General features: G+C 42.0%; 4 protein-coding genes across 5 annotated transcripts in view; 1 reads left to right on the top strand and 3 right to left on the bottom strand.

The window, feature by feature from the left end:
* Positions 1 to 23: 23 nt before the first annotated feature.
* LOC140273314 (large ribosomal subunit protein uL3-like) lies at positions 24 to 3771 on the bottom strand. Its single transcript, XM_072368838.1, has 10 exons — positions 3716 to 3771; positions 3031 to 3248; positions 2444 to 2612; positions 2195 to 2330; positions 1470 to 1656; positions 1207 to 1367; positions 931 to 1032; positions 515 to 610; positions 240 to 359; positions 24 to 83 (listed from the first exon to the last, which is right to left on the bottom strand). The coding sequence occupies exons 1-10, from the start codon at positions 3769 to 3771 to the stop codon at positions 24 to 26; spliced, it is 1305 nt and encodes a 434-aa protein (XP_072224939.1).
* Positions 3772 to 4649: 878 nt separating this feature from the next.
* Positions 4650 to 6901, top strand: ndufb10 (NADH:ubiquinone oxidoreductase subunit B10). The gene is made up of 4 exons (XM_072368423.1): positions 4650 to 4888; positions 5181 to 5319; positions 6493 to 6632; positions 6758 to 6901. Exons 1-4 carry the CDS (start codon positions 4741 to 4743, stop codon positions 6844 to 6846), a joined length of 516 nt encoding a protein of 171 aa, XP_072224524.1. The 5' UTR covers positions 4650 to 4740; the 3' UTR covers positions 6847 to 6901.
* Positions 6902 to 7696: 795 nt separating this feature from the next.
* Positions 7697 to 12769, bottom strand: part of rps2 (ribosomal protein S2) — a 196996-nt gene continuing 191923 nt past the window's right edge. The window contains exons 1-7 of one of the 2 annotated variants that reach the window (XM_072368414.1): positions 10165 to 10182; positions 9732 to 9869; positions 9551 to 9640; positions 8660 to 8767; positions 8240 to 8573; positions 7909 to 8000; positions 7697 to 7821 (exon numbers count right to left, since the gene is read on the bottom strand). In XM_072368414.1, the coding sequence (XP_072224515.1) occupies positions 7741 to 7821; positions 7909 to 8000; positions 8240 to 8573; positions 8660 to 8767; positions 9551 to 9640; positions 9732 to 9866 (840 nt within the window). In that variant the 5' untranslated portion in view covers positions 9867 to 9869; positions 10165 to 10182 and the 3' untranslated portion in view covers positions 7697 to 7740. Of the gene's footprint in view, positions 7822 to 7908; positions 8001 to 8239; positions 8574 to 8659; positions 8768 to 9550; positions 9641 to 9731; positions 9870 to 10164; positions 10183 to 12769 lie in introns of those variants that run through there. The other variant, XM_072368415.1, reaches the window with a different exon arrangement.
* Positions 10453 to 12704, bottom strand: rnf151 (ring finger protein 151). The gene is made up of 4 exons (XM_072368909.1): positions 12636 to 12704; positions 11891 to 12060; positions 11692 to 11788; positions 10453 to 11206 (listed from the first exon to the last, which is right to left on the bottom strand). Exons 1-4 carry the CDS (start codon positions 12636 to 12638, stop codon positions 10739 to 10741), a joined length of 738 nt encoding a protein of 245 aa, XP_072225010.1. The 5' UTR covers positions 12639 to 12704; the 3' UTR covers positions 10453 to 10738.

Raw genomic sequence — 12769 nt, forward strand, 5'->3', positions numbered from 1 at the left:
TTGCAAAAGTATGATTCATTCCTTCAAGCTTCTTCTGGTAGAGGTTCTGGCATTGTCTTCAGGGCGTCTTTCTTCAGTGGCCCCTGCAGAAAAACCAGAGGTCTTCTGTTAGGAAAGTGCAGAACAACTGCAGACTGGTTGTGTCAGCACAAATACAAGCTTGTTCATTGTACATTCAAATGTGTCAGTCATAGTTCTCCCTAATTCCTGGTGTTATGGATTCTGTTTCTCTCACTCACCATAAACACCCTCTTCTCTTGGGCAGTTTGGAAGCGCCCGTGACCCAATTTGGAAGTGGTATCGATGAGCTTGAGCTCGATGGCCTCCTTAGCCTTGCGCGATGTGTGCGTGAGCAAAGACTTTGGGAAGGAACATGCACTTACATTACCCGCAACAGTGGATTTCACTTTGAACAGTACTTTAGACATTTGTTCAAGTTTTGAAGTTGGAAGGGTTCAGAGTTCTTTTGCTATAAGTTGTTTGCAAGATTTAAAATGGAAAAATCATACCGTACCTTTCTAAGGGTGAGAACACGTTTCTTAGCCCCGACAACGCAGCCTTTAATCATAACAAAATCATTATTCACTTCACCATAGTGGGGGAAGCCTCCCTACAGAGACAATACAGAAAAAATATAGAAAAGAATGACAAGTTAAATTGAATTGTTCAGGATACATCCAGTTTTAATACTCTTTAACATATACAACATCTACACTTGACATCTAGTACTACAGGATTACAAAAACTGTCAAATTACAAAAGTGATGATAATCATGTGTAATGAAAGTGAAACACATGGTTTTACCATGTCACTAATTCACTACTCTATAAATACTACCGCTTCTTTGAAAGCATGACAAGAATTTACATATGGTGGTAGATCAAAAAGGATTTTCATGAAATTATTTCATTTTATAAAGATGGAGGTACCATGGGAGTGATGGTTTTCTGGCTGACATCGTAGTTAGTGGAGCCGTTGTTTCGGATCACCTTTCCATCCTGGATGTGAACACCCCTTCCAATGCGATAGATCTAAGGACAGTTAGGCCATGAGGACCTCAGACATGGACTTGCAGTAAAACAAAAACAAAAAAATCACAGCACTTGTCATAATACTTCGAATTATTCATTCATGGCTGATTTGGGGAGAAATTTTGAAATTTGACCATCAATGTGATCGATAAGAAATGTTCATTTTCAGATAACCTTCTTGTTGATCTCAGTACGATGGTGATAGCCTTTCTGACCAGCACGAGCTTCAGTGAAGGCCACACGGGCAGGATGCCAGGCTCCAATACAAGCCACCTTCCTCAAGCCCTTGTGAGTCTTCCTGGGAAGCTTCTTTGTGTGCCACCGGCTTGTCACACCTATCAGTTCAAAGAACAAAAACAATATGGTTCAGCTTTTTCTGTAAACCTGACTTTAGTATTCCAGCCTGTTTGTGTTACAACTTGTTGCATGTTTCCAACCTTTGAAGCCACGACCCTTGGTGACACCAATGATATCAATCATCTCATTCTGGTAGAAGACGGCAGATATGGGTATGACACTCTCCAAGTGCTCCTTTGCCCAATCCACTTTGTCCGAGATGCTGCCACCGTTCAGCTGCACTTCCATGATGTGAGCCTTTTTCTGCTTTATGGGCAGCAGTCTTACCTGGAAACAGAAAAGAGAGGCCAGTAAACCAACAAGTGAAGTGAGTTCTAATGTCACAAATTGCTTTGTTGTCTGCCACGGCGATTGAAAGGTATCTTGCTTTGCACCTACTATAATCAGAATATGGACGCAGCGTGCTATCACGTTTGAAGCGATAGAAGTCATATGTAAAGAAGGTTTCAGTCTTATCTCCTATGCACAGAAAAAGCCTGATCTCTGCAGATCTTGGCTGCGTTTCACACAGTCTGGGTCAGCAGCCAAGTTCTGCCCTCAAAAATATTTATAAACGCTATTTGAAACTGCCCTCTGGTGCGCCCCTCCTGGGACTGACTGCTGTGGTCATAATTACTGGCAGCCAACATGTTAAGGATTTGGAGGCTTTCCGTTCTGCTGCATGTCGCAAGGTGGACTTCATCTCTGCCCTTTTACAGGGGAGTAAACAAGAGAAGAAGAAGCAAAGTGTGGCTTTTGTTCATTACACGTGTCACTAAAATCAGATTGATGCAATACAAGACTGCGACCTATGGATTTTGCCTACCTGAGTATGAACAATAACCCTGATGACTGAACAGTATTTCCGCATCAGATTAAAATCCTTGTCCAGCTGTTTCTTTCCTGTCTCATCCTGCCACTTCCTACTGTATTTGGTGAATGCCTTCTTCTTGCTCATGTACCTGCAACATAGACAAACTTAGTTTAGAAATGAGAAACAACTGTATCAGTTAAGCAAGACTGTCTGGGGTCAAAAAGCTTTACATGCAAGAGAACGATGGTTAATCACACACACCAATTTTTGTAAAATCTGCGCTTGCATTCATCACTGAGATGCTCGGCAAAGATGGTTTTCAGGGAGCGCAAGCCGCGGACAGTGTGAATGTATCCCACGATCCCCACCACGATGACAGGCGGAGTCTCAATGATGGTAACTGCTTCAACTTCCTCTCGCTTTGATGTTTCTGTGAAACAGACACGGTAATTAAGGACTAAGCAATATGACTGAAAGTATCAGAAAATTCAAATATGCAAGAAAAACTGTTGCCCAACAGTTGCGATAGCGTTACACTGATGTTAAGTCATGAAGTTTCATACTAGTGTTTCTACAAGTTAATTCTAATTCACAGAGAACATGTAACACCTGATCTCATAGGGCCCACACACACACATGAAATTAAATAAATCAAATTGAATGAAAAAATACTTTATCCACCTCAAAGGGAAATTATATACTATTTTATTATATACTGTAAATAATATATTCTATGTACATCATAATGCTGTTCTATTTAAATGCCATCTATTGCATAAATATGAAGTAGAACTTAAAGTAAAAATTTGATCACGTCTCCTTTGCAGCCCTGATCCAACTGTGCATACTGAGGCCTTGACGCTGCACCTCCCTCAGGGTGTGTGTCATGCCAGCCTTGTATCCCATGAAGGCAGTCAGGTGGACAGGGTGGCTGGGGTTGTCTTTAGGCCATGTTTGCACCCTCCCTCTGTGCCTCTTGCTCCGCTTGCAGGGCAAGAACCCCATGTGCCCGTGGCGAGGGGCATGAAATTTACGATGAGACTGAAAAAGGCACAAACCACACATACTTAGCAGAATCTGATGAAACCACATGGGTTTTTAACAACAGTTTATACAAATATGCAGAGGATATCCATCTGGTATGTTTCGAACAAATTAATTAGTCAAAGTTCCTCTAATATAACGTCAAACAGAAGACTAAAAGTCATGCCATCAAATCCCTTAAGATCTGTTGCCTTCTTATCCAGGGCCAGTGTGTATACTGTTCCAGTGGATTTTTGTCACATTAAACAGGATTTAAAAATCCAGGCCAAATGAAAAGATGAGTTTTTAAATTTCCACATGGTCTTCTCAAGGGCATTCATTACAAGTTTTCATTACATCTCTCTTACAAACGATTATAAATCCAAGAGACCAAACGGAGATAAATCAAAAACATGAATGAGACATAACATGTAGGAAACAAAAACACACAAAAAGTGCCCGACGATATGTTCTTTAAATCAGAGAAAAAAACACTGACCATATCCACACAGCTGTCCCGGCGAAGGATAGAAAGAGAGAGGAATCAGTGCTGCTGTAAGTGTCATACATAAGATGATACACAGAGGTTCTAATTTGGTATTTGGCCCAGGAGAGGGGACGTATTCGCTTTCAAACAAGGCTGCCAAGTAATGACAGAAAAAGATAGGAAGACACAAGAGGGTAAAGTCAAAGGTGGAGGTGGGGAGGTCCAGCAGACTGGAAGCATGCAACCAAAGAAAGGAGAGAGAGGATAAACAAATTTACCAATGTTCACCTGCACGGATAAAACTTGAAATGGTTCGGACCCAGAGTACATCTCAGATCTTCTGATTCTTATGTTATGTACCTTCAAGACACCTCAGGTCATCGGGAACAGGTTTGCTTTTTGTCCTCAGAGTTCAAAGTAAACACGGAGAGGCTGCTGTCAGTTTTTATGGGCTGTGTATGTGGAACAAACTCCCAAATAACTGCACATCTGTGTCAACTCTTGCTTCATGCAAATCAAACCTTGAGACTCAATCTACTATTGTCAAACAGTTAAGTTGAGTATGGATGCTTTCTTGAAGAACACTAGAGTTACTTGTATCTTGGAATTTTAAACCAGAAATTGATTTGTGATTTTATGAACAATAAGAGGTCCTTGTGCCACTGGAGAGCAGTTGTTCCTGCAGTGGAATCTCGCAGCATTTGTACACACTCTATGAAATTGTTTGAAGGTTGTAACAATCGCTCGGCAGTACCATCTACAGCTTTTTCATGGTACAACAGTTCAAACCTGTGACCTTTACCCTTCGACCCTCATGAAAAAAAAAATAATTCTAACGGGTTAGTTCTATTTTGATCTTGTATCAGTTGCATTTACATGCAACAATTACTTTAAAATAAATAAAAGAGTATCTAAACGAGTTTTGAATCGTTTTATTTGACCTTTAATTCGCCATTGTGCGGTTCCTACTACGCATGCGCTACCGCGAAAGGAGACCGGTCGAGGTCGAATTGTAGGATTTCGGTATTCTTGGTCAAAACAAGGCAAAATGCCTTCAGACTACGATAAAGGAGCGTATCCAGAGCCTCCGCGGCAGACTCCGGCTGTGGATAAACAAACAGCACTGCCAAACCCAGCTCTGATTCTATCGAAAGTCTTCTATTACAGCGTGGACCTGCCTGTCACCACATTTAGAGGTAACAGGAGCTAACTGGCCTAACAGGGTAGCTCAAACACACAGGAGCTAAGTGTGCTGCACGGACGTATTGGTGGCATGTTTAATACCGTGCTGTTTTTTTCGGGGACGATATTACCCCTAAATAATTGCAAATCTTTATTTTGTTCCCGTAGTGGTCACGGTTAGCTTGCGACTTTGCACTGTTGTTATGCTAGTTAGCATCGTTTCAAGAGACAGCAGATCACTCTGCAAGCTACGCGGCCTTGATGGTGTTTATTAGTGCTCTGAAACGTGTTTCCTTCCTCATGCAGATGCCGTTGACAGCATTCGGTCGAAAAACAAGCTGGTTTATTACCACCAGAAGTTCCGCCGCGTTCCTGACCTGACTGAGTGCCAGGAGGGGGACTACGTCTGCTACTATGAGGCAGAGATGCAGTGGAGGAGAGACTAGTGAGTAAAGCAAATCTGCATCCAGCCCCTCAGATTTACAGCAGCTGACAAAGCTTGGACATCTATGGTTATCATGTTGTAGATCTAGTTTTAAATTCGTGAAATAATTATTTACCCGTCACTATACAGCCAGTGACTAGAAATGACAAAATGAGAGCAATTTCTAGAAAGCCTTGCAAACTTAAGGGGTTATAACCTTTGCAAAGGTAGTTCATTTAAGTTGGAACGAGAGGTCAGGTGCTGTACATCCTGTTTGCTCTAATTCATCTGGATTCATCTGTCTACAACATGAAAGTGTGTGGGAAATGAAGGTTATTGGACATAACTATTGGATATGGGCAGGTACATGCTTGTAAGGACCCAAAACAAATCTATGTTGCATTCAGGCTAAAGGAACTTAAGTCAAAGGAACTCTAAATAGACCTCCAGGTTATGAATCAGTAAAGCTACGCATTTCAAAAGTTTCTAAATCTTTGTAGTACAAACGTTGCAACATACAAACTCCAAATAATGAAGCACATAGCCACAGGGACATGAAGGCTTGTTGGAATTGAACTAAAATAGTATGCAGTCACATCCTGGGGGAAAATCTGAGGTGAGGGCTCACCTTTCAGCACAAAGCTGTATGCAGTGAACGTCACGCTGGAGTTGCATCAGGTGCCCAGACATACACATTATGTAAGATCTGAAAATGTCTCCCACTGAGTATAATGACAGAAGAATTGGATAAATTGCCCAAATTGTGCTTTTCAAAGCTTCCACAAACTTCTCGAGGCTGTAAATGAGTATTGAAGGGCTTTTACAAACTACTTGGTTCAGGCTCTCTGAGCTTGTACTTGACAAATAAAAGACGTCACTTTCAACCTTGAATGACATTTTGAAGTCCTGTTTCCACTTTGTCTTAAAGTATTATTCAAGAGGTAATACAGCGATTGAATTTACTTCAAATTGATCTTTTTTAACACAAAGTGTGCAGAAAGTAAATCGATGTGAATGTAATGTACACATAGCAGTAAGACAAATGCTTAAACAACAAATTATTTCAAGTATCGTGCCTCTCCTGCGCATGCTTTGAGAAGAAGTATTGGCTCTTTCTAATCAAAACGTGGTGTCAACTGTGGTGATATATACATCAAACGGGGGTCACAGCAGGTTGTTGTCTTCACTCCACAGTAAGGTGGATCAGGAGATTGTGAAGGTGGTCCAGGAGCGCATGAGGGCCTGCCACCAGAGAGAAGGGGCCAGCTACCAGCAGAACTGCTCAAAGGACATCCAGCAGTTCCAAGAGGTGACCAAGAACTTCCAGTCGCGCTGTAAGTACCGTGCTGTTTGGAGCTGCTGTGAAACGAGAAGTGGTTTGATGAAGATTCTCAGTCAAGGTAATCATAAGAGCATCTGACTGATGACTAAAGACTCACTCAGCTTGCCTCTTTTTCAGATGGAGACCTGGGAGCGTATGCCAGTGGGAGGAAATGTTTAATGAAGCAAAAAGAACGAATGATGGCAGCTCAGGCCCAGAGTGCCTAAAAACGCTTCTCTTTCTGCCCTATGTAATAATTGTAAAATAAAGTTTATGTGATCATTTGCGGATTCTTGACTGTGTTCCCTTTAGAAACTACAAATATGTCAAAATATATCTCCTGTGTCTTGGTGTCCAAGATACAGGAAAGTGCATACATTCAGCCAATGACCTGTCCTGCTAAATTAGGGGTTTACAGCTTGATTAAATAACTTTTAACGGGCAAATGGTCACCTACTTGTCCTGGCAGAGAGACAGATGGGACTACATATTGATACACGGAAGATAGAAATGAGCTGATATCATTGACATTTTCCATCGTGACTATTTAAAGATAAGGCTTTGATATTTAATTTTAAATATGCTAGTTTGTTTTCTTTTGTTTATAACCAAAAGTAATCAAAAGTTTAAAATTCAAGGTTATTAAAGTCAGTTATTTTTAGGAAAGTTGTCATTCTTGGGATTTTGGAGTAATGTTCCAATTTAGTCCATGAAAGGTATCAAAATCCCCCTTTAAAGGACTTTAAAGTCTGAAGTGTAAGTGCTCATGGAAAATGTCTGTCTCCGAATGAAAAACGGGCGGAGTAAATATGACCGAATAAACATCTGCATCACTATCAGTTGTTTTGTAGACATGGTCCAAATATCAAACTGGGTAATATAAAAAATAATGTGCTCACGTGAACCTTTTCTATTGATAATTTGCACCACTTTTATTCAGTATTAAGGAATCTGCATCTATGATCAGGTCCTTTTCAGAGTGACTCGAGTTTGATGCCAACTATACCACAATTATACCCGTGCACCATGTTAATCGCAGTTCTCGTATTTTGTGTAACAAAAGACCACACATCAAGAGACGTTTCAGAACGTTTATTCAACTATTCTCTGTAAAAAAATGCTTAGGAGGTAGCGGCCTGCACAGCCTGGCCCCTCTGCACTGACACCCTGGTGTGAGTCTTGGCCAGATGGTCGGTGAACTCCTGGAATAAGAACAAACAGGAAGCCGGGTTACACACAAAAACTTTGCATACAAGAAGATGTGGTGTCAATCCCGGTTGCGTACTGACCTGGTATGGAGACTTTGTGAAGACGGTCTCCTTCCACAGATCAGGGGTCAGGTAGCTGTAGGTCTTTGAGATGGCATCAAAGGTGGCCTTAGCTGAGGAGGGAACAAGACAATGAGTAACTGGGAAAAAAACTAAAAAAAAAAAAAAAGAATTGCTGTTATTGGGAAAATGTTGGGTACTGAAAGGGGGAACAGATAAGACCACTGAAGAGTCTTTCTGCCGTGCAATACTCATTTCTTTCTCTCCTGATAACGACAACTACACCACAGCAGAGGTGAAGCTGAGCAGAGCGAGGAGAAACCCGGAGACCGAGACTGGAGCGGAATCTTACCAAAGTTGCCGAGGGTGGCAGTGCAGCCCCTGGCGGAGGTGTAGCAGTCGTCGATACCAGCCATCATGAGCAGCTTCTTGGGCACAGGAGCGGACACGATGCCAGTACCACGGGGGGCTGGGATGAGGCGCACCAGGACAGAACCGCAGCGGCCGGTCACCTTGCAGGGCACGGTATGGGGCTTGCCGATCTTGTTACCCCAATAACCCCTCCTCACAGGGACAATGGACAGCTTGGCCAGGATGATGGCTCCACGGATGGCAGTGGCCACCTCTTTGGAGCACTTCACACCCAGACCCACGTGGCCGTTGTAGTCGCCAATGGCAACAAAGGCCTGTGAACATAGGCAGATACGGAGCGTGTGAGATACAGACATCAGATGTGTAACATAATTAAAGGCCTTTCAGAGTTGAAGCTCACCTTGAACCTCGTGCGCTGACCGGCTCTGGTCTGCTTCTGGACAGGCATGATCTTCAACACCTCATCTTTCAGACCGGAGCCCAGGAAGAAGTCGATGATCTCAGACTCCTGCAGACGGAAAAAAAAAAAAAAAAAACGGTTCAGTATTAAATTGCGACAGTTTTTTTAATGTTTCAGGCTTTAAGCAATTCTCAAAACAAGCACTGCAGCCCCAGAAAGTTTCTAAGCGATATCAAGAGGGGGCGTATCCGGGAGCGTCTGAATCGTTCCGATTGAACATCCGCACCCATCAGTGACACCTCTGCAGTGCAAACCGGCCGAATGTGAAACTATTACAGGTACATTTCCACAGCATTCCCACATGTTCTGGCAGTTACCATTTTATATCCTATTGTTGACTTTAGCTGAAGTTACACACAGATGTACAAGTGCCAAGACAAATCAAGATGTACAATTTATAAATTGATAAAGAGAATAATTTAATGCAGAAAAACAGGTAGCTTCTTCTTCACCTGCCATCTTAGGTGCAATGTGTACAAAACATTGCGACTTCAACACAACTCACATGGGCAATTGTCAAAAGTAGGGAAAATCCATCTTTATCTATCAAAGAGCTGCAACAAAACCACTTAAGTTTTTTGGGCTGCATGTGAAATAGTTTAGTTCAAATGGCAAAACGTCTCATGCAAAACGGTTAGGAATTACCTTTAAGCACATCAGCTTATCGTGAGACTCAAGCATGAAGTACTATTTATGCTAACAACATGGTCCCATGCTCAAATGATAAAGCTGGACCAAGACCATTGATGCTCTTCTTTACAAGCTAAAACTCTCCCTTGTTAGTATAAGAGAATTAGTTTGTAGCTGTAGGTCTGTTCACATGCTGCTAACCTTGATGGGCAGAGAGTACAGATAGATCTCCTCCAGGGACTTGATCTTCATGTCTTTAACCAGGCGGCCCAGCTTGGTGACTGGCACCCACTAACAGAGGAGAGAATCTGTGTTAACGCCGAAAAAAATGACAAAAGTTGCTACAATCACATTTAAAACACTTTGGACTTAAAATACGTACCTCCTTGTCTTCAGACTTGCCGCCCCGAGCACCGCGGCCCCTGCCACGGCCTCTGCCGCGTCCACGGCCCCTACCACGGCCGCGATCGCCGAAACCTCCGCGAAAACCTCCTCTACCACCGGCGTCGTCCGCCATTTGCTACAAGAGGAAATGTGAAATAAAGAGAAGGGTTCATTTAGACACCAATCAAAGAGAGCTTCACTGCGAGCTTTATTCGTCTCACAGGACACGAGCATCACCGCCATATTTGCTGTTTTCATCTTTCCTTCAAATATTTCTAAATAATGATCTAATTCTGTTGTTAAATAATTACGGGGTGTTGTCATAAAAGCTAAAAATGTTTGTTTGTGAGCAAAACTAATATGTTTGGCTGAACGATGGGCAAGATTACAAAGGATTTTGATCACATAAAGGACAACGTAAACTGACTTACGTGATCGATTAAACAGGAAGAAGGCCGGTGTCTGGTTCCGTCGGCATTTATTTGGAAAGGGTTATCGCGATATTTCCCTCACAGGAGAAGCTGCTCACTGCTGCCCCTACCGGTCGCTTTAGCTGGTAGCAACGTGCAGCTTTTTAAAAACATGACTTGTATTCGTTGATTTATCTTACAAAACTAAAAGTGCTCCGTAAAATTCATGCAAATGAGCATGCAGTGTCTGTTTTGAAAGATAATCTGAACAAATAAAACATGACATCTATTCAAACAACTGATTAAAACTTTCTGTGGGTGAAAAACAGCCTTCTCCTCATCCTCGTCATACATCCCGTGTCACTGACACTCAAGTCTCAATTCCTCTCTTCAATCAAGACAAGATTAATTGGAAATGTAATGTTAAATGCTTTATTTACTAAATTAATAAAAATACAGAGCAAAAAAAAAAAGGCAAAAAAATCATTCATTCTAATCACATACCTATCCACATATTTTTTTTAAAAAACCTCCAAGAAATAAACACATGCAGAAACACACAACAGTTGCCAAATGGGAACAGCAACATCCTCCGTCAACAGTTGCTGTTGCTACTTGAAGTACCTACGGCACCGCCACTGCTCTCCCCAAGGTCCTCCTCTTCCACCTCATGCAGATCGTCCATCACCTCCAGGCTCTCACAGATTAGCCCTATTTGTCTTTTCATGTGGGCCATGGTGCTTTGCATCCTCCTCATCTTCCTCTGTAGGGCAGTGGCAATAGCCCTGTGGTTTCTCTGTCTGGCCTCATACTCCTGCCTCAGCTGCTTGTAGCAGTTGTGCTGAGCCTGGGTGCTGTGGGAGAGTATCGTCCCACAGCCCATATGACAGGGCTGGCGCCAGTGCTCACAGTGGCGTGCGTGGGTCTCCAAGTCCCTGCGGAGAAGCTGCACCCTGCAGCCCTGGTATGGGCAGGGAATGAGCTCATACAGACAGCTCATGCTGTGGCAGTACTGCTCTGAGAGGGGGAAAATGTCTGCACAACCACGGATCTCATTTTTACACTGTGAGAGACACAGAAAAATGACATTGTTCATATTATCTGGGGGGGGGGGGGGGGGGGGGATGCTTCCCAAATATAAGCTGACTTGTTAGTTAGTCAATTAAGACTATCTAAAAAAATTCATTTAAATAATATATATCAATTTAAAAATTGTTATATGGGATTTTTTAAATGTTGGTCAAATATTAGTAATCTCTTCTACCAGAATTGAGTGATAAGAATTTGAAATTATTATTAGTTTTACAGATTTAATGAGCAATTAGTCAACTGAGAAAGATAAAGAAAATTAGCCCTATTTCTTGACAGTTACCACTAAATTTGCAAAAGATAAACGGCCATGACAGTTCATAAGCTGCAGGAAGCCACGAGTGAAAAAAATGTCCAATAAACCCCAAATAAAGAACCATTTAAAATCCAATCACTCTGTCTGAGCACCTGTATGTGTTTGAAAATGTTTTTACTTTCAAAACTACTTCCATTTCCTACCTTGATCTTCATACGGCCGATAGATTTGCTCAGCTTGAACATGACAAAGATGAAGCATGGGTTAACCGGCTTCCTGCAGCAGGGGCAGGTCTCCTGCCTACAGGATAAACAACAGTCAGTTCCTGTTTCACATCAACTCGATTCAATCACACATCTATGGATGCTTTCTCCAGTGAAACTGATCAGATGCATCACATACCTTTTTAACCACTGCAGGATGCATTTCTTGCAAAAGATGTGGTGACATGCAGCTCTCACTGGACATCTGAGGACTCCTTGGCAAATGGTGCAGATCACATCGTAGTCTGGAGGCTCCACAAATAGCTCCACATCATAGCCCCCACTCTGCGTTGACACGTCTGGGTCAGCCTAGATGTGATCAAAATGAATGAAACTTTATCCCGAGTTAACATTGAGTTAACAGCCATTTTCAATGGGACATTATCAGGCTGAGTTGTGGCAGCTGTGGACAGATGTGAGACTTCGTCTACCAACAGGTGAGTTGTCTCTCCACAGCAGTCAACAGCTGCCTACAACCCCACCACAGTGTTTTCTGAATAAAGAGACAACAAAACAGAGTTGTTCTGGAAAGTCATATGACTGACCACATGACCACTAAAAGTAAATACAATAACTTAAACAAAATTCACATTCTTTCTTTTCCTTTTTACTTTGACTACAGAATTTAAATAATTACACTTGACTTTCACAATCATCGACTGATTTTAAAAAAAAGTAAATGTTATAGCCTATTGACAAATAGAATAACACGCTTATACAGTCCAAGTACTTCAAAGTCCAAGAAAAAGTCAGTGTTAATCTAGATGTTAAAGCTTCTCTCATACAGAGTTTAAAAAAAAAATTATTTGTCCATTAAAATTTACATTGAACACATAAAAGAACATAACAAACAAGCAAAAAAACAGGAGCTGCTGTTTACTCACCATAGTAAGCTTCCTTCCTCACCGCGTTTCCATTCCCGGCGCTGGTTTACTCCATATCAATCCCCTCACATGTCACAAACAAAACACACACCCGCCTTATCAATACAACGCACACATGAACATTCCTGACAAAG

This window comes from Leuresthes tenuis, unplaced genomic scaffold (genome assembly GCF_036924035.1).
Source record: "Leuresthes tenuis unplaced genomic scaffold, fLeuTen1.0.hap1 SCAF_17, whole genome shotgun sequence".
NCBI classification, from domain to species: domain Eukaryota; kingdom Metazoa; phylum Chordata; class Actinopteri; order Atheriniformes; family Atherinopsidae; genus Leuresthes; species Leuresthes tenuis.

Excerpts from the sequence above, each read along its gene's own strand:
- LOC140273314 (XM_072368838.1), bottom strand. The coding sequence starts at position 3,771 with ATGACACTTACAGCAGCACTGATTCCTCTCTCTTTCTATCCTTCGCCG. Across the intron at positions 1,033-1,206 it reads GTACTGAGATCAACAAGAAG|ATCTATCGCATTGGAAGGGG; the intron begins GTTATCTGAAAA and ends AACTGTCCTTAG. Across the intron at positions 611-930 it reads AGAAAACCATCACTCCCATG|GGAGGCTTCCCCCACTATGG; the intron begins GTACCTCCATCT and ends TTGTCTCTGTAG.
- ndufb10 (XM_072368423.1), top strand. The coding sequence starts at position 4,741 with ATGCCTTCAGACTACGATAAAGGAGCGTATCCAGAGCCTCCGCGGCAG. Across the intron at positions 4,889-5,180 it reads GCCTGTCACCACATTTAGAG|ATGCCGTTGACAGCATTCGG; the intron begins GTAACAGGAGCT and ends TTCCTCATGCAG. Across the intron at positions 5,320-6,492 it reads ATGCAGTGGAGGAGAGACTA|TAAGGTGGATCAGGAGATTG; the intron begins GTGAGTAAAGCA and ends TTCACTCCACAG.
- rnf151 (XM_072368909.1), bottom strand. Across the intron at positions 11,789-11,890 it reads ATCCTGCAGTGGTTAAAAAG|GCAGGAGACCTGCCCCTGCT; the intron begins GTATGTGATGCA and ends TTTATCCTGTAG. Across the intron at positions 11,207-11,691 it reads TCGGCCGTATGAAGATCAAG|TGTAAAAATGAGATCCGTGG; the intron begins GTAGGAAATGGA and ends TGTCTCTCACAG.